We start from the raw sequence: 19,744 nt of genomic DNA on the forward strand, positions 1-19,744 counted from the left end.
TATTATTCTCATGCACTGACTCGTTCACTAAGCTGAACAGCCAATCAGAGTTCCCTCTTTCACCGAAAAAAAGCCGAAGAGGACCAATTTCAGCCGACGGTGCGGAACACACTGAGAAAACTTAGTCGGCCGACGCACAAAAACTGCCCGACGGCCGACCGTCGGCTTGGTGTGTTCCAGGCTTTACAGCTGGGACACCAGTCACATGATATTTAAACCAAAAGTTTACAGTAGCACAACAGGGGTTATAACCAAGGAATTTGATTTAATGGCTCAAAGAGTATGATACTGTGCATGCCATGTAGTGACTTTTAATGTGTCAGAGGATTAGACAAGCACGGATGTCTGTTCCCGGAGTAAAGCTAATAAATGACACTTGAAGTGATGGGTACCTTGGAGACTGAAAGCAGGATGTTTTTGACCAGCTGCGGTTGATGAAACACTTGGATCTCTTCAATGATGTGAGCTCCGTTCTCCAAGATCACTGCTTTGTGCAGGTAGCCAGACTCTACAGGGAACACGGTTAAAGTGATATTAAGATCATTTTAAAATGACTCGAAGGGGAAAACAATTATAAGAAACAGTAATAAAGTCACAAAAAAGAAAGAAAACAATATATGCAATTCTTTGATGTCTGGGAAAATGTATTGTTCTACAGTCTAATACGACAATCCAACCAATGCATTGAATTTTTTAGGAGTATAGGAATACTCATATTACAACTGCCATTAGTTCTTTTTACTCTCATTAAATCTAGCACATTTTATTCTTGTCATTAATTGTTATGGTGTTTAGGAATATTATTTTTCTATATGGAATAATATCTCCAAAACAGCATTATTATTTTTATTATTTATATACTTTTATATTTTCAGTTTTCATTTCAATTTTACTTTAAGTTTTAGTCATTTTTAATTTTAGAAAAGAAATTAAAGGCTGCTTCAGCTTTTATTTATCTTAATCTTGTTTGAAAAACATTGCATTATGATACTAACAATAATTTAAGCAATCAATAAAACTACTGACAAAGAAAAACGTCTCCACTATCAGTCTAATTGTGATTTTTGAAGGTGACACTGATATTGACCAATATTTACCCGTGAGCAAGTAGAGCACAGTGTAATCTCTGCCGCGTGCTCCACGCACTCTCTGAGCTGCGATGTTGCTGTAGCTCTTATCAGGTGACACTATTGTCAGGCCCTGATTGACCGGTGCAACACTTTTATCAGCCAGGAAGTTGTCCTTAACAAAGCGCAGCGTGTTGTCCGATGCATTATGAAGGCCACACTGCAGAGATAAACAGCAGAAATTTTAATGGTTTGATTTAAGGGCATAAGAAAACAGAAGAAGAGAATTTGGTTAGTAAAATAAAATAAAATAAAATAAAATATAGTTTGGGCTCAGTAAGATTTTTATTGTTTTTGAAAGAAGTCTCTTATGCTCACCAAGGCTGCATTTATTTGATGAAAAACACAGTAAAGAACATAATATTGTGAAATACTTTTACAATTTAAAATAACTGTTTTCTATTTGAATATATTTAAAAATGTGATTTATTCTTGTGATGGCAAAGCTGAATTTTTAGCATCATTACTCCAGTCTTTAGTATCACATGATCCTTCAGAAATCATTCTAGTATGTTGATTTACTGCTTGAAGAAACATTTCATATTATTTTTGTGGAAACTACTTTTTTTCCCCCAGGTTTTTTTTTATTGAACGGCATTTATGTGAAATAGAAATCTTTTGTAACATTATAAATGTTGTTGTCACTTTTTCTCAAATGAATGCATCTATGCATTGATTTCTTACTGACCCTAAACTTCTGACCGGTGTAAACTAAATTAGAATAATAAAATAAAGGGGCCTTTCAGGGCACTCTTATGACACTAACCTCTCCAGGGTTTGCCATTTGCTCCTGTACTCGTGTGCTCCATTTCAAAGTGTCCCGATTCAGAACCTTGTAACGTCCTGTAAACACATTTTTAATGTCTTTGAGGCTGAACGCACACACGGCTGAGCGACCCAAGTTTACTTGCCTAAAAAACAACAACACAAAAACTGAGGTAAGTATTTTAAGCAAAATGGCAAATTATAAAATAAATCCTCACTACTTTCAAATATGGGGAAAAAAACCAAAACAACTCAGAATAATAAAGCATGTTTCCCCACCACTGAGAACTGAAAATCCCATAGAATAGGGTTTCGTCCTCAGACGCGCCCTCCGGTGGCGGAAGGCTAACAATGTCCTGTAGGATGTTGTATGGCAGCTCTTGGGCAGCTTGACATAGTAGCTGAGCCTTGGCAAAGGTGGTCCAGCGTTTCTGAAGAGTACGCTGCCCACCCACATCACTCTAAAGAGAAATTAACACCTACTGAGAATGACATTTTTAATAAAACCAATCTCAAATGAAATTAGTTTTTCATTTGTGTTTGATGAATCTGTAAAAGTGCTAGCTAAAAAAACTGTTATAAACATGCTCACATACACAGGATATATATCAACAATCAACACTTACTGTGCAAACTTGGGCAATGCGAGACACCGTAAACTTCTCAATGAAGTCGTACTCTTTTCCAGTCTCACTAAAGAAGAAATAAACCTTCTCCTCACTGGGAACATACGTGGAGCTGATGAAAGTAGGATCTAGGAATTGTGTAGTGAAAAAGAAAGCAGTGTAGTGATAAAGCGAAGCAAATCGGAATCAGTAAAATCTCTCCCTCTCTTTGCTTTTGTGGCAGCATTAAAAACAAAGTTTTCTTACCTTCTAACCAGCCAAGCGTATCATCCAGTTTCAGATCAACATGGCTGCCCTCGCTCAAGTGGCGTGAAATGACAGGTCGAGTTCCCCTGTAGTCTGCCACTGTTCCGGTGTACAGTTCTCCATCTGAAACATACAGAACCATTATATTGTGCTGAACCATATACAAAAACCTTCGGCCTCACATTTACAAATAGAAAAGTCGGGGATAAAATAGACAAGTCAAGAGACATCACAAATGAAATAAACTTCAATTTCCATAGTTAAAGGTTCTAAGCGTGTGGTTTTACAGTGATGCCATAGAATGTTGAAAGTTGATGTTAAAAGTTCTTCATGGAACTAGATGACAGTAAAGAAGCTTTATTTTTAACAGTATACTGTATAGGTACACAACAAACAACAGTGCCTGCCAACTTGGGTTCATGCATGGCTTTAAACAGGCTGTAGGCCTGTCCGATTGATGAGGTAAATGTGAAGTGAACATTCTCAGGCCTCATGTCTGAAGTCACATGTCAGCCACCCAAAATAAGTAGATCAGGACTAGGATTTAAGAGCAAGAGGATTAACAATGTCTGTTCACTGAGAAAAATCTGCCTCTCTCTCTCTCTTGTTCAATCTATTCATCATTACGGCAAGGCCAATTTCACACCACACACATAAGTAACATGAAGGAGAAGCATCAGCAATAACTACAATAGTTGTGTTGTACTTTCACACTGACATTGTTTTTGCAACATGACAGAGTTGATGCTCTATATGAAAAATAAAGTCTTTTCTGGGTTGCTACTTTAAAGGTGCAGTGTGTACATTTTAGAGGCATCTAGTGGTGAGGTTGCGAATTGCAACCAACAGCGGTTAAGGTGGCCGACAGGAAAAGATGTCGTCGTCTGAGACAGCAGAGAGTAGCCAGTTCAGCAATGAGGTTTTTTTTTTTACAAAGATAAATTAAGAAATTATGTTTACTTAATTATTCAGTAAAACAATATGTCATTGTGAATATTATTGTTACTTGTTCATCATTGTGTCAGTGTTTTATTCGCTGACTTTAGCTAGCTTCTTTGCACGCTAGTGACGAAACGCTCTGTAAAGCAGTTTTTCCGTTTAGGGCTACTGTAGAAACATGTCTGCCAAAAAAAGGCGACTAAACGTGTAAGAGGACCCGTGGTTTATGTAGATAGAAATGCCTCATTCTAAGGTAATAAAAACATAAAGGTTCATTATGTAATGTCTATATTCACCACTGAAAACATAGTTATGAATATTATATTGCAATTCTGTCAACAGATCCTCCTAAATATTACACAATGCACCTTTAAGTATTTCCTTTAATAACATCCATAAAATATTAAATGATTATCATGAGTTTTAAATAATTTTAATAATTTATTAATTAATACACAAAGTGTCAGACCAAACAAGTCAAGTATGGAGTGCCACAGGGCTCAGTATTTGGTCCTTTTCTCCTTTTATATGATCAGGAAAACAGGAAACAAGGCATTAGTTACCACTGTTATGCAGCTGAAACTTAGCTTTATATTTCCTTCAAACCTGAGCCAAGCAGAATGTATTTGTTATATCAAAGACTGGATGGTTTCCCTTTTCTCAATTCTGACAAAACAGGGGTATTAGTTATTGGACCAAAAACCTCTGAGAATAAGACGATAGAATATAATCGAGTTTGCTGACTATCATACAAGTCTAATGCAAAACTGCAAATATCTGTTTAGTCATGAAACTCTAGATAGCACAGGCAATCACATCATTTTCTACACGGCACAAGCTGATTGGCTTCTGCTGATTATGCATCCAATGAGCTTGTTTGCTCAACATTTAAATAGTCTCTTAGGTATGCTGTGTGAAACAAGCCAGATAACCGATGCAAGCTCTTCATGGCAGTGGAGGGATTCTTACCCACAGTTATGGCAGTGTTCTTCTGGTACGGGTCGTAAGGGCAACGACCTCTGCCTTCTTCAGGCTTACCACTGGGGATTGTAGCCATGGAGAATGTCTTCAAATCCTGTGGAGGTGAGCACATAAAGCATATGTGTATTAATACACTGATAAACTTGAGGAAATTAGATTAGGACAATTTGTACACCACACTTTTGCCTTGCTGATTTTGTTTAAATTTGATATGAAAAGACATTAACAACAGTAATAATTCACAGGCTGTAGTGCTTTCATTCAGGAGGCTTGCTATTTAGGATGCATATCTCCCCTGATACACGCACACACACAGATCTTCTTCCTCTCACACTCATGAAAGCACAGAATGAGGAAGAAGCACTGAGACCACTGTGTTCACATGACAGGATTGAATAATGCTCAATGGTATGTGAAGGACAGTCACGCAAGGTTCCATCTTAAAGGTGTATAATACCATAAAAGCCCTAAACATGTTGCAAACTAATAAAATCTTTAACTATAAAGCAAGGTGTAATTTAACATACACAGTGACAGCAGGGTTCTGCAATATCCTAATATGTCATGTGACTGATGCTGAGGCTAAGGCTGTAGATTGACGCTTAACTCAATAGAGGTCAGTGCACAGACATTGATGTGACTCATATGAAAGGATACTACGTAATCATGGCTCTTCAGACATTACAACTTTTCACATGCACATACGATTGTTGCATTTTGGCCCTCGTGACAGTCACATAGAACTTTCAAAATGGTTGGTTATTAATCAAAATTAATAATGAATGTATGATTATATTCACAAAAAAACGATGACCGCTAATACGTCTGAAAGAAAAAAAAGTTTTTCTAGGGCTAATAAACGTAAATAATTAATTATTTACGTTTATTAGCCCTAGAAAAACTTTTTTTCCTTTCAGACGTATCAGCGGTCATCGGTTTTGTGTTTACATTATGCTTACAAGAAGTAAACAGAGGACAAAATAAACTGTTTAAAGACGGATGCGGTCTGACTTACGATGTAGATGCAGCGGGGGCTGAAGGCAAACGTTCCACAGGCGTACATATGGGTGGAGTTCAGCTCTTGCAAAACCCTCACAAAGTTATGACAATCCATCTGAGGGTGAATAGGGGAGTTAAGTTAAAGGCCAGCTTATGAAGACAGATATTTGCCCAGTTTAACATAAGTGTCAAAAAGGTTGGACTGTTTAGCACTTAAAGTGGTTGGTTTCCCATACCTTCATTTTGCCTTTCATGGAACAATCACCGAGGTCTTTTTCTGAGGGAGACCAGTCCAGCTGAAATGTGAGTGTAAAAACAAGGTCAGATTCATCACATGCATATACCACAGCTCAAAGAAAGCTGTTTTTTTGTTGTTGTTTTTTTTACATTTTAATAAACTGTTAAACAAGAAAACAAACATCAACAACCCAAAACATGCAAAAAAACAACAACAACAAATAATATAATAAATAATGTATACACACTACACAGTTATATACGTACATTCTTAGACTAGATACAAAATTTAATTTTTAACTTCCTAAAATAGTTAAATAAATTTAAAAGAAATAAAAAGCACATTGATTACCGGCACCTAAACATTAATTTATGCTTACACATAAATGTTAGATCATTTAATTAATACATCTTTTTTTTTTTGTTAGATTTGCATATATTTTATATTTGTTATATATTTTGCTCATATTTACTTTGTGATCAGCTATAAACAATAATGCAAGAGAGGTCCAGCTAATTTTTTTATATAGTCACGGCTAAAGTGCCTTATTGTTTTTATAAAATGTATAAAATATTATATAAAATAGAAATCAAGGACATACATTTTAATTAAATCACTGAAGCCCCTGACATAACAAAAGGTTGCTATGCAACATAAATAATCATAGGCTATGGCAGCTGTTCCTTTATCTTGAAATATAAGGGAGATGGAATGCTGTATATTGACCAATCAGCATTTATGATATATTTATAATATATATAAATGTATAATATATATATATATATATATTTTTATGTTTCCATTAGTCTGATTTGTTGTGCTGACAGTGATCCTTCAATTCTTTAGCTAGTCATGTACTAAATCAAAAATCACACTGACCTTCTCCTTTACGGTCATATTGTCAGTCTGACTGACATCAATTGAGAGAATGGCATCACGTGCTCCGACGAATAAAGTGCCCTCATCGTTGCTAAGCAACAGCGTGGTGGTGTTATAAACATCAGGGTTTGTGAAGACAGTGAGGGAACGACCTGGACTACCTGTGACACAGCAGAAAAGAAAAACAGTAATGACAAAGCAGAAACATAAATGGAAAAATAATTAATCACAGTTTACAGTTTTACCGTAGAGTTCCAAATAATAACCACTATTTTTATTTCAATTGATGGATGAATGAAAGGGTTGTATTTCCCAGAACCACAGAAGAAAACTATATGAAATTGTATTGAGCAATTAGCATAAAGAAAAGCTATTTTTAGGATCATTGCACTACACATTTAAGATTGTGACATTAATTCCATATTCCATTAATGACAGTTGGGGTGGGCTCTGCATGTGATGAAAATATATAATAATAATAATTTGATCCTAATTAACTGTTCTGGAATAAAAATAAAATAAAATCACTGACAGCAGGGGGCAGCCAAACCTCCACAAAATATTAAGGAAATCTAAAAGTGCTTATTAATTGTGGCCAAAGGAAATAAACAGCTCTCACACCATGTTTTGGTGAGAATTTGACTGCAGGTGTTTTTGATGGAGAGATTATTAGTTTAATAAATCAAAAAATAACATGACAATGTATCAAGTGGGGATCAGATACATGTCAGGGTTTAAAGTTTAGAATTTGAGGTTTGTTTTATGAGCAGCAACAGTAAAAGTGATTGCCTACTTACAAAATGTGAAAGACAAAATTAAAGAAATCTTGATTATTGTTTTGTTTCAGCTACTGTTTCTGAAACACCTGAGTAATGAACAGTCATGTCTGACACTAAAAAGAGTATCTTACTTTAAATTCCATGTTAAAATTCAACATGTTGTGGAGTAATTCACACTGAAGCATGAAGTCTATCTACCCAGAGGAAAGACTGTAATTTCCAAGAAGCCGATTTTTGAAGCGTGAAGACAACAGCAACTTCCTGTGCTTTTTTTAATGCAATACAGACTCTGAGGTAAATGCCTGCCACACTTTTTCTTGACTTTTATTAGACTTACACTGTTGCAGTGGTTTCCTCACCAGATGGATGGTTCGCCTCAAGTTTGACGCATGTGTGAATTTCTGAGAGTAAATTTGAATGTGGTTGACATGGTATCAGAGCAAAAAGCTGCTATAGCAGCCGGTACTGGTTCCCCCCCCCCCAAAAAAAAAAAACCCCCACTAGATACATCTCACCTCAAACAGGTTCAGTCTAGACTGGTGAGAAGATGTGTCTGCAGACATCCACTTATCATTCAGCCTTACGTGACTTTATGTAACTGATCTCTTAAACACACACACAAACACTATAAAGATGATAAGCACAATACACACCCTTGTCAACAAAACAATGAGAACGAGGACCAAAAATGAAAGCTGTATGAATTATTTATTGTTTTAGTTTGGATGCCAGAACAAACACACACCACAATGTGTGCCAGGGTGATATCTGCCTTGATCTACATGCAAAAACAAGCATGCTAGCAGTAATGTTGTGCATGGGGTGAGCACGTTAACTTGTGTCAGAGTCAGAGATTGAACGTTTTGTATGGGAATACAGTATGTATACCACCATTTAAAAGTTTGGTGTTGGTAAGAATTTTGAATGTTTCTTATGCTCACCAAGGCTGCATTTATTTGATTGAAAATACATAATGTATTCCTGTGATGGCATACTGTCATTACTCCTGTCCTCAGTGGCACATGATCCTTCAGAAATCATTCTTATAGGCTGATATTGTTATCAATGATTATTATCATTGTTGTAAACAGCTGTGCTGCCTAATATTTTTTGTTAAGGATCAGGATTCTTTGATGAACATTATACATATAAGTATTGATTAGTTTTAATTTCTTTTAAAAAAATACTAAAATAAACAGAGAACGTTAGTGAACCCTAATTTACCTGACGTACAGTATCCATATAAGGTTTCATGCTAATTTTACAACTGTGCACAGTTTAATTATTACACATATTTCTTGTTTAACAAGTTTATGCAAAACAGCAACGGTGGCTCTCAATTTGGTTTTATTTTTAACTGTTTACATGAAACTTTGTTAATATTTAAATCCAAGAGAAACTGTTATTGTTGATGATGACGAGCCGAAACAAACACACAGTGGCTTGTGAAGAATATACAGGCCTCGGAATAAAAAGCAATGCGTTATGTCATTCTCAAGAAAAGCAGCAAGTGGAAAACTGCAAGTGGTTTAGTAAACAACGAGTACCATGTCTAAAAGTGATGTCTCAAAAGCCCATCTTATTCTGAGAGCATATCTATTGTCTAGTCTACATCTACAAAAACAGCCACATGAAATGATACTGTTTCTCTGTTTGCAACCGGCACCATGTCAGCTCTTACAGGAAACTTGCTCGGGTCAAATTGGAACATGGCAATACCTGAACTGAGAACATCAAACCACAGACTTGAAAAAACAGAAACTACTTCAGAAATAGTTTTTATTCCAATCCATTAACATCAATGCATTACATAAATTAATAAGTAACAAAATGTAAGATAATAATAAAAATGCAATAATAAAAAAACTACAGTAATTCTAAAACTACACTTTCCATAATATATATATATATATAAACCACTTTATTCCTGAAAGGTAACTTGAGAACTTATATTTTATAGATAAAGTATAACAAATGAGATACAGTTAAACAAAGTATAACAAATGTGATAAATGTAATTACCTCCTTTCACCTGAAAGTTATAAAAGTATGTACCTAATTATACGGCACGTACTTTTATTTACAGAACTGGATATTTCAATCGTTCTTATACTACTTAATTATTGGTTGAACAAAGGTATGCAATCTTTAAGAGCAAAAATTAAGAAAAAAATAGATGTCAGAACTGTGTGGAATGGATCCAATAAACTCCTTTCATTCACATTCTTCCCTACATAAAGAAGGAGTGAAGTGGTGTTACGCAACTACTTCAGATCTGAAAAACTTTGGCCAGTGCTGCCAGAAACAGACCGCTATCTGGGCCTTCGCTGAGTGTTTGGAAAAGCGACGACAGCAAGGATAGTGATGTCATAAAGGAAGCTCTAAGACAAAGAAAGCTTATCAACTTCTAAGTCACATTAACACATTGAAATCAACACATTTTTGCCCTAGGCGCAGTTATTATTCTGCTTAGAACACGTGAACAACTTCTCTGTTAGCTGTCATGAGCCTGGGAAGAAAACACTCGGCTCTGTGGGGAGGCTAATCCTAAAGCTGAGCCGCAGCATACCAGCTGTCTTCTCCCAGCAGCCCTCTGAGCGAGAAGAACGTCAGCACTACTTTTCCTCCTCCTCCACTCTTTTCCACTATATATCATTCACATGACACATGACAACTTCTGTGTAATCATAGCTTTTCTCAAGAATAAACAGCCCAATGTGCACCCGCAGATCCTCACAGATCTTTACAGATATATCTGCAGACTTCCACTGAATTCACACCTGCCCCTGGGTGTCAAATATTTTTGTTCATGTGACAACAAAAAGACATATTAGCTGTTTTTGTACCATGTTAAAATCTACAGATCTCAGATAGAGTTTCACCAAAATTAGTCCGGGAAATGCAGAAAATGTCTGAAAATCTGCTCAAAAACAAATAAGCCGATAAACAAACAAGGTCATAAAACAGGCATAATGTCTTTGAAAATGCTGTTCTAGCAAAAAGGGGGAAAGAACAGGAATTTCCAAGATAATCTTGGATTATTAGCAGCACTTAATGGTGATTTTGGTCTTATGACCATTTCACTGAACTAAACTCCTATAATTCCTCATATGAGCTGCTCTCTTGTCTGTGAGGCCTGTAAAGAATGTGGATCTGACGGTCAACACGCGGCTGTGAAATTATGCAACCCCAGGGTACACACTCTCAGTCCAGGCCAGAGAAACCAAAACACTTCAGTTCATTTGTAAAGATCCAAAAGCTACCTCCTTGACTTAGTTTGATATAGAAATATGTGGAAAAATAATGTCTTGTAACAGTAGATTTTCCCCAGAAACTAAAAAGGAAACACAAATGTGACAAAAACGAGACTGTTGAGGAAGTTTGCACGACTAACTGCTCATGCTTCCTTATTCATGATTATGTACAGTTAAAATACAGACACTTGCTCTGCTCTGGTTTCGTCAAATCCGTGTTTAACTCCTATCGGTGTCTGTTGCCGTTGGTCTGTGCATGTCACCGACAGAATATTATTCTTAATATTATTGATCTGCCTGCCTGCTTTGACAACATTGTATGATAACTGAACTGAGCTGGACAATGACATCCCTGTTTTCTCCAGAGCTGCTGTATAGATAAATAAACTAAGGGTACGTTTACACGACACTGATGTACTAAAAACTGAAACTTTTTTTCCCCTCTGTACAGATGACAATATTATCAAATTGATCCCCATCCACACGGATCCACGAAAACGACTTAAAAACGCTGTATATGCAATGCCAGACAAGTAGTTGTCAATGTCACTTTGAAAGAAAGACTTTAAACCCGTTTCAAAGTTTGCGTTCTCAGGCCACAACAATGACGTTGTTGTGTAAATGAACGGTCAGAATGCACTAAAAGTTATCTGTTTACAGGTGAAAACTGTGTTGTGAAAACGGACCCTAAATTAATTACTAATGATTTTTACAAAGGAAATAAATCAATGCTGAACTTACTAAAACTGAGCAATGACTTTCCTCTGCTGTTGCACAGCCAAAACAATCTTTGTTGCATTCACTTCCTGTTATCACTGTAAAGCTGCTTTGAAACAATCTGTATTGTAAAAAGCGCTATATAAATAAAGGTGACTTGACTTCCGACGGAACATATTGAATCTACGTTTGTCGGGTCTTGGAATGTCAGTACTGTAATCTGGTGCTTGTCCGCATTGGTCGTCTGTCAGTGCAGTGTGAATCGGCCATAAAAGTTGCACGAAGAATCAAAACATCCGTTATATTTTAAAATGAGTTTATTTTACTATAAATATATTGGTAAAATGACTTCCCTGATCTAACCTGAACTAAATATGAGCAGTATTTAAACATTGCATAAACTTGCATTGTTTATTAACTCAAGTTAATTAATGGGACCTTTATATTGTAAAGTATTTCACAACTTCCAGAACTTAAAAAGTTGATAATCTCCCCACAGTAAAAAAAGACAATTTATTGAAACTAAGCAGCCAAAACATCTGGTTCTGAACTTCTACTAACAGGATAATAGACAGAGTATGAAAAAATTGTCAAAGAACTAAACTATGGTAAAAAAAAAAAAAAAAAAAAACTACTGTGCATTTAATAGAAAATAAATTAAACAAATAAATTACCTATAAAATATCCAACTTTCCAATTTGATTTGTTTACTAGGACTAGATATTACAATCCATAACAATTCAGCTCAACACAGCACTGGCCTTGAAATATTCAGCACTACCAGTCCATGTTGAAGGAGTCGTCTTAGGTGGGTCTTCGCACCAATACGACACATCAGAAACACAGTTGTGTACCGCCTCCTCACTGGATGTTTTGGCCTTTTAGCACAAGACACACTCAGCAGAGGCAGGCACAGGCTGATCAGACCTGGGTGTGTGTCGCATGGTGACGGTGTGGGACACGGCGTCCCACACCGTCTCCTTTCGTTTCAGCCACAGCCAGTGACTACTTCCTTCGGCGACAGTGGCAAGTTCCTAAAGTACTTTCCACTGGGCCAGGCCTCTGATACCCACTTCCTTCAGCAGCCTTATGGTAGATCTGGCTACAAAGCCAAAGCCAGCCGACCTCCACTAGACTCACCTTCACCTTCCAGCCCCGCTTCTCTGCTTCAGCTGCCAACTTGGCATACCACAGTTTCTTCCTTTCATAAGCCTCCTCTATACTCTCCTCCCAAGGGACTGTCAGTTCCATGAAGACACAATAGCCGCGTTTCCACTGCCGGGCTAGGGCCGGGCCAGGGCTAACAGCGAGCTGAGCCGAGCCAGTGGCCTCGGGCCTTAAGCACCGGGCTTGCGTTTCCACTGCCGGGCCAGAAGCCCCGCAGCGCTGCCCTAAACCCCGCCCCTAACACGCCTTTCTGGATCAAACGTCATACATACAACCCAACCCATTTCAGCGGATATTATGAATTCATTTCTTTTTTAAGTTAGGAAGATAGCATGTATATTAACTCACCGGCCGTGGCTGCAATAGTGTCCCGATTGTCTCGCGAGTTGTCACTAACAGAGGGACGGTGACCCAGCACACCGTCCATCAAGTCGAACCATGGAAAGTTCCTTTTCTGAGCTCCGCTTGTCCATTGTGTGTTTTAATCGCCTTGAACAATACTGCGCCCGCAACTTTTAAATTTTTTTCCTGAACTTGAAGCGTTGCTCGCTGCATGCTTAGCTTAGAAAGTTCAGCATCGATGTATTTTATAACGTCCTCGTTTCTTCACACGCCGTCAAATTGACGTTGTACCCTTTCTTCTGCCCAAATGCTCAGAAGAGCTTTGCAGCGATTATTTTGCGTGATATAAAAAAGTGAAATGTGCATCTTGCTTCAGATCATAACGTTCCATAACACCGATAAACTCCGCCTTTTACCTTGACCACGCCTCTAGCCCGAGCTGGCCCGCTTTGGTCCAAGGTATTCGATGGGCCAGAAATCCTGGCCGTTGGCCCCGAGTAAGCCCCGGAAGTGACAGTGGAAACGCGACTGGCCCTGGCACGCACTAGCACGGCTCGGCCTTGGCCCGGCAGTGGAAACGCGGCTAATGGCAGGAGTTAGACCAGAAGACCAGGTCTGGGCGCAGTTTGGTCGTCCCGATTTTGGGTGGAAAGGTAATTTACTAATTAATTAGTAATTACTAATTAATCACTTTTAAATAAAAAAGGTACACTATGTAACATTTGGCACTCTAGCGGTTAAAAAAACTAAACCATGTATTTTGCGGAAGAGCATTGTGCTTCGGCTCTGCCTGACTGGGCATGGGCGGATGAATATGGTTATCCTACTGCTCATAAAACACTCAATACTAGGCTTTATAGATATAACCAGTTTAGATGGAAAGGACCTCAAGCTGACTAGCTGAAGACGTTACTGAGGCTATACCCATTAATAGACAAGGTACTTCCTTAAAAATAAATTCCAGTAGAGTGCTACAACAACTTTAATGAAATGACCCTTCACATGTGTAATGAACTCTGGTAGAGTGCTACATAGGTATTTTATTGATCAGATAAATTGCCATAATTCACCTGGTTGAGCAATAAAAACACAATCTCTGTTCTTTTATAACATTTCAAATCCCTCAGTTCTCGCCATCTCCGAAAAGCCAAGCCAATGTTGATTCTTCTTTTTATTACAAGCTCTGTTGCATTCTCTTTTTGTCAGCAGACTGTAATGACTGGACCGATCAAACACCTCACCCAGGCAGAGTCCGTGATGTCTGGTTTCCCCACTGAGAATTACCACCCTTTTGGTCACCTTATACACTTCAAAGACACTCCATTGGGAGATAGTGCTGGCACAGAACAGTACAGGCTACAAGACACAGACATGTACACTACAGTAGTCCCAGAAATGGAATTCTCTCCACTAATTCACTGACGAATCTGTCTAGTGGATAAACATTAGGGCTGGGGTAAACGATTATTAATTAAACGATTAGTCTGTCGATTATTTTATCGATTAGTCGACAAATCTAACGACTAATTGAACGATTCTTTTTTGTAACATGGAAATTGCAGGAGTGCACATTCAATGCACAACAATTTTGATCTGGTTCTTACAGAGTATCTACACTGTAAAATGTTTGGTAGGCTACTCAAATGAGCCCTATCACACTTGGATGTGGTGCTCATTTTAATGTTTTCAGTGCTCATAAAAAACATCCGGACTGATTTTTCGGTTTTGTTGACGGGGGTGGGGTTTACATGCGCTTCATAAGGCACACACGCACATTTGCACACACACGCGCAAGGTCTCTCGCTCTCTCCCTCTCTGCGCGCGCTACACGGTTTGGAGCTCGCGAGCTCTAGATTCCGGGAGATTTTAACTAATTTGCGGTCATCAGGGAGCCGCTATCACTATGCGGGAGACTTGGGATGTCAACTCCATTTGACAAAGAGCGCAAATAACGACACCTTTACGTTTGGGACTAAATTTGAAGTATTCCCATACCTTCGATGATTTAGTGCGAGCTGGGTTTTTTTAGGACTTTTTCTTTTGTTGGGACTTTTGCATGGCTTTGTTGTGAATTCTGTGAAGAGGTTGCTGTTTCGTCCTCGATTCTGCAATGTTTCGGTCTCCCACGTGTGTGTGGCGAGCTGTACCGCCGGGAACGGTGCAAAAAAATAAATACATAAATAAATAAAGAAGCGTCGACAAAAAAATATGACGTCGACGAATTTTTGACGTCGAATTTTTGACGTCATCGACGCGCCGCTACAGGCCTAATAAACATGCATTTCCCCAGTACATTTTGTGTATCATTACTGTTTGTATATTGTCTTTTTATATTATATAGTGTTATGCATGCCTGATGATATAACTACTAGTTAATAGGGGCTTTCGCACCAGGTAGTTCTAGGAACTTGGTTCTAGGAACTAGCCACCAGGGTGGTCCCCGAGAACTAATGGTTCCCCTAGGAAAATTTTCCAGGTTGCATTCGCACCGCCAGTAGGAACTCTGAAGTGACGTAAGCCACGCTTGTTGTTGTGACTTTTATTTTGACAGCGCTGGGAACGCTACAGCCTGAGCTCACAGTGCTCGTATTCTCCATGTTAATTAGTTTACGATCTGTCTAAAAGTCCTGTCTAATACGATATTAAATAGAACTGTTATACATAGAAAGTAGACAGTATATGAAAAGGTATTAGCGGAGCAGAAATACATAATCATGCTTCGCTTGGTCCCATCAAAGTTGCATTGGATTTTCTCCTCAGCGTAAAGTTTTAGAGGCCCATCTATCACTGTTTTCCATGTTCGTAGAGTACGTTTTTGGAGTAAATATATAGGCTATAATCTGTGCATTTACACAGCTTTTTTTTTAAATGGCCGGTGCTGGTGTTTCGTGTGCGTTCGGCCAATCAGCGTACACTTACGTCACTGGTAGTTCCTATAGTGCTGGTTTAGACCCTACTCTGAAGTAGGAGCTAAATTAGTTCCTCCAAAAGAAGTTCCTAGAACTAAAATTGTTCCCAGTTCCTGCAGTGCGAACACGCCAAAATTCGGGTACTTCCACCAATAGTTCTAGGAACTATGAAAAGGTTCCTCCGGTGCAAAAGCCCCTATTGGTCAAGCCAAAACTCAAAGGTGGGACCTCTGTGGAACTTGAAAGCCAACACAAAGTTCCCTCTGCGCTCGCTGGCTTCTGCTCCTGATTGCTGTTCGCGTGAGACCTCATCTGGCCTCGCCGGCGCAACCGAGCTGTCAGGCTATACACACAGAGCCATGTGTACCTTCCCTGACCATAACAGTCAACTAACTCCACAAGTTCACCATCGCTTCTTCATTCAACGGGGAAGAAATCGATTGCAACTTCAGCACCATCGGACCGAACTATTAAGATCTTCTCCTCACGACTGGATGAACAGATTAATTGATTGTAATATTAATTCAGTGGCATGAAATTACTTTGATTAACTGATCAAAATAATTATAATTAATTATAACGAGTTATGATTAATTATTTATATTTCCCTTTTGAGCTAATTTGCTACAAGACGGTGATTCCCCGGAGGTTCGAGATTTAGCGTGCTCCATGTCAACCTTTCTAGCTCATTGTGACAACTAACCTATGCCACTCCCACACCATACCAAATACTTTAGATATAAAGACAGGGCACTCGTATTACTTATGAATGAGAGAAAGTGACACACAATTTAGTGGAATAAGTCCCATCTTCTAAATAAAAGAGCCAATTGCCAATTGGTAAAGTCATTGCATCACTGCAGCTGCCGTTAGAAGCTCCGGTTGTCAGTAAGAAACAAAATGTACGAGACAGCTGTTGTCAGATTTCACTGGTGATATCAAATATGAAATTTAATAGTAAGATTGGTGAACAGCTTTGGAGAATTTGATGTTTCCCCATTCAAAGAGATAGGAGCTGTACTTCCATGACTGAATTAGCTCCCCGAGAGGTGTTTCCAAGATGGCCGCAGAGTGAAATAACTTGCCTCAAAGGGACTTTGACCATACATGCATCAAAGTAGCTAGAGCAACTTCTCTATTTACAGATATGACTAGACATGCATAGGTGACGTATGTACGCAATTGCCAGCGAAACCCATTCCAACATGTCTAAAATATAAACACTTATAATAGGCTTACCATAGTGAAACAGATTAAGATAAAAACATGTTTTAGAAGAAGGATTGAAGCTGTATTCATTTTGAACAAAGAAAAGTTACATAGTGTACCTTAAAAAATGTTTTGCTTAAAGAAAATAAGAATACAGAAAGCACATATTGATGCTATTACTTATATTATCATGTCTGGTTTTCATGTTTCCGGAGCTAGTGTCAATAACAATGACAGCAGCAATTAAAAGTTTGCAGATGTCATCATCAAATCATGCTCAAACACCTGCATAGGTGTGACCAGACTCATTCTGGCATCGGCTATAATTGGTACTGCTGGGAAACAGGGACTCAGAGTCTGAATTAAGCCCTGTAATCTTCACAAACTCATGTCTAGTCATTTACAGGGTCAAATGACTGATCCTGAATCAGCAAAAGTGATGTATCTGCATGTCTAAGCATCTGTAGCACAGTCTATCCATTGTTCTGATAAACAAGGAGAATCAACGTTTAACTGATTTATGTGACTCTCATAGAAAAGCCATTTGCCAGGTCAGCCTGATTCTGCCCTGCTTTGCCAACTCATGGACTGGCCTCCTCTTAACAAATAACTGTTGTTCAGAGAACAAGGGCCTCCATTCATTAAAAAATAAAAACAACAAAGCCACTTTCAATTACATCAGCGGATTTATCTGCTTACTTTCTTGTTTCTCAAAAGTAGATCATTTTAACTTCCTCGTCTGTGACCCAAAATTTATAACCCTAAAATCACTTCTTATTTTTTTTTAACACAAATGATTTGACCAAGACATTTGTACAAAAAAACCTAAATCAATATAGTATATTTTTAATGCTATTTTATTGCATTTTATTTTTATTACACATATAATAAGAAATTAATTCAGCAAGGATGCTTTTTTTTGATCAGTCATGGTTTTTTTTTTTGCCTTAATCTTTGAGCTGATACTGTCGCAATGTTGTATGTTCCACAAAATCCAATAAAGAATTTAAAAAATTTAAAATGCAAAACAGTAATGTGTGGCAATGCAAACAAATAAAAACAATATTACTCAAATGTGTCATGTCAATGACAGCTTTACATGGCAATAAAGTGTGCCTCAAGTTCCTAGATTTTAGGAACCAGAGAGAAGAACTTTGTTTAAGTTTGTGAGAGGTCACAGGAGAAATGAAACCTAATCTAGACGTTTCAGAAACATTTCAAGAAGCCATTATAAGAGGTTTGCATCAAAGCTCCCATGTGAATGACAGATGCTTCCTCTTAAGAGAATCCGGAGTCCCAGACAGGATCTTTCATTCCTCTTACATCCAATGTTTCCTAATCAGGGCAATAAACATGATGTACATGGAAAGGTATTTCTTGTAATGATCTCTCTTATGCTTCCTGCTTGTTATCTTTTCTTGTTAGTAAAAATGAAATGTGAAGCCCTGCTGGTATTTTAACATAAACAAATGATTAAAGTAGACAAACATTCTGTATTATGATACAGAATGTTTGTTATGATAGTCACATAATGATTACACCAGTATGTTAAATATATAATCAGGGTTCCAGACTGCGACCAATTTTTGAGAATGTGCGAGTTAAAATTTTATGTGTTCGCATTTGTGCGAGCGCATGGTCATGTACTCACCATTAATACATTCACCATGCGCAACAGAACGCCGTTGTATCAGCAGCTGCTGCAGTCCGTATGTTCAACATGAACGAGTACATCATGAATCCAATTTCCAAACCGTGTTTTTGACTTATCCTGAATCACTACGGTACGCCTATAATAAGTGTTTATATTCTGACTCTGTTATCCCGGGGTCGGCTCGGCTGCGGAGCTGCCCAGTGCTTGCGTGACTCGCCATAGACATTAACGGAGAAAAGTAGCTCCGGCTACGATGTTCTTCCGCAAGACACTTGCAGTTTATTTATTAACGAACGTGCACGTCACGCGCATTGCACACTGATGGTGAAACGCGCCAATTAAGTCATAATAATTGTAAGTTAAATGTACAGTGTACGACATGTAAAAAAGACAAGAGGCTAACCATGTAAAGATCAATATTTGTGTAGCCTGACACGGTGTTTTCACACTGCATCCGTTCCAGGAGCGGTGCGTTTAAGTGCAGAGATCACACACACCGAGTCTATCTGCTGTGCTGCACGTACTGAATTAAAGTGACAGCGCATAGTTCGTGGTCAAAAGGAGCACAAATTGACATGACAATGAATTTCATCATAAATGCATTTAATTAAATAAAATGTAGTAATCTCACCATAAATGCATTTAATTAAATACTACTATTTTTCACAGTCATCTTTTTAATATTTATTTTGAGAATATTTTGATTTGATAGTTAAAAGATTAAAACATTTTGCTAACATGAGGTCTTGTCACTGTCAGTCTTTTTACATCAGTGCAAAACTATGGTATGCAGATTAAGACCACTATTCATCAGCATGCATTGATTAATCGCAAGGCATGTAAAAAAAAAAAGAAAGGTGCGACCAAATCATATGCTGGTGCGACCAACTGAGAAAGTTAGTAGCACCAGTGC

General features: G+C 38.0%; 2 protein-coding genes across 2 annotated transcripts in view; one reads left to right on the plus strand and one right to left on the minus strand.

Moving 5' to 3' along the window:
• s100v2 (S100 calcium binding protein V2) overlaps positions 1 to 19,744 on the plus strand; it is a 240,591-nt gene that overhangs the window by 128,917 nt on the left and 91,930 nt on the right. The window lies entirely within an intron of this gene.
• Positions 1 to 19,744, minus strand: part of sema4ab (sema domain, immunoglobulin domain (Ig), transmembrane domain (TM) and short cytoplasmic domain, (semaphorin) 4Ab) — a 38,405-nt gene that overhangs the window by 3,846 nt on the left and 14,815 nt on the right. The window contains exons 3-12 of the mRNA XM_056254529.1: positions 6,801 to 6,961; positions 5,920 to 5,979; positions 5,700 to 5,798; positions 4,673 to 4,778; positions 2,765 to 2,887; positions 2,519 to 2,646; positions 2,172 to 2,353; positions 1,894 to 2,038; positions 1,098 to 1,287; positions 393 to 508 (exon numbers count right to left, since the gene is read on the minus strand). Coding sequence (XP_056110504.1) covers positions 393 to 508; positions 1,098 to 1,287; positions 1,894 to 2,038; positions 2,172 to 2,353; positions 2,519 to 2,646; positions 2,765 to 2,887; positions 4,673 to 4,778; positions 5,700 to 5,798; positions 5,920 to 5,979; positions 6,801 to 6,961 — 1,310 coding nt within the window. The remainder of the gene's footprint in view (positions 1 to 392; positions 509 to 1,097; positions 1,288 to 1,893; positions 2,039 to 2,171; positions 2,354 to 2,518; positions 2,647 to 2,764; positions 2,888 to 4,672; positions 4,779 to 5,699; positions 5,799 to 5,919; positions 5,980 to 6,800; positions 6,962 to 19,744) is intronic.

The sequence above is a fragment of the Rhinichthys klamathensis genome, unplaced genomic scaffold (genome assembly GCF_029890125.1).
Source record: "Rhinichthys klamathensis goyatoka isolate OS25496 unplaced genomic scaffold, OSU_Roscu_1.1 h1tg000111l_1, whole genome shotgun sequence".
NCBI classification, from domain to species: Eukaryota; Metazoa; Chordata; class Actinopteri; order Cypriniformes; family Leuciscidae; genus Rhinichthys; species Rhinichthys klamathensis.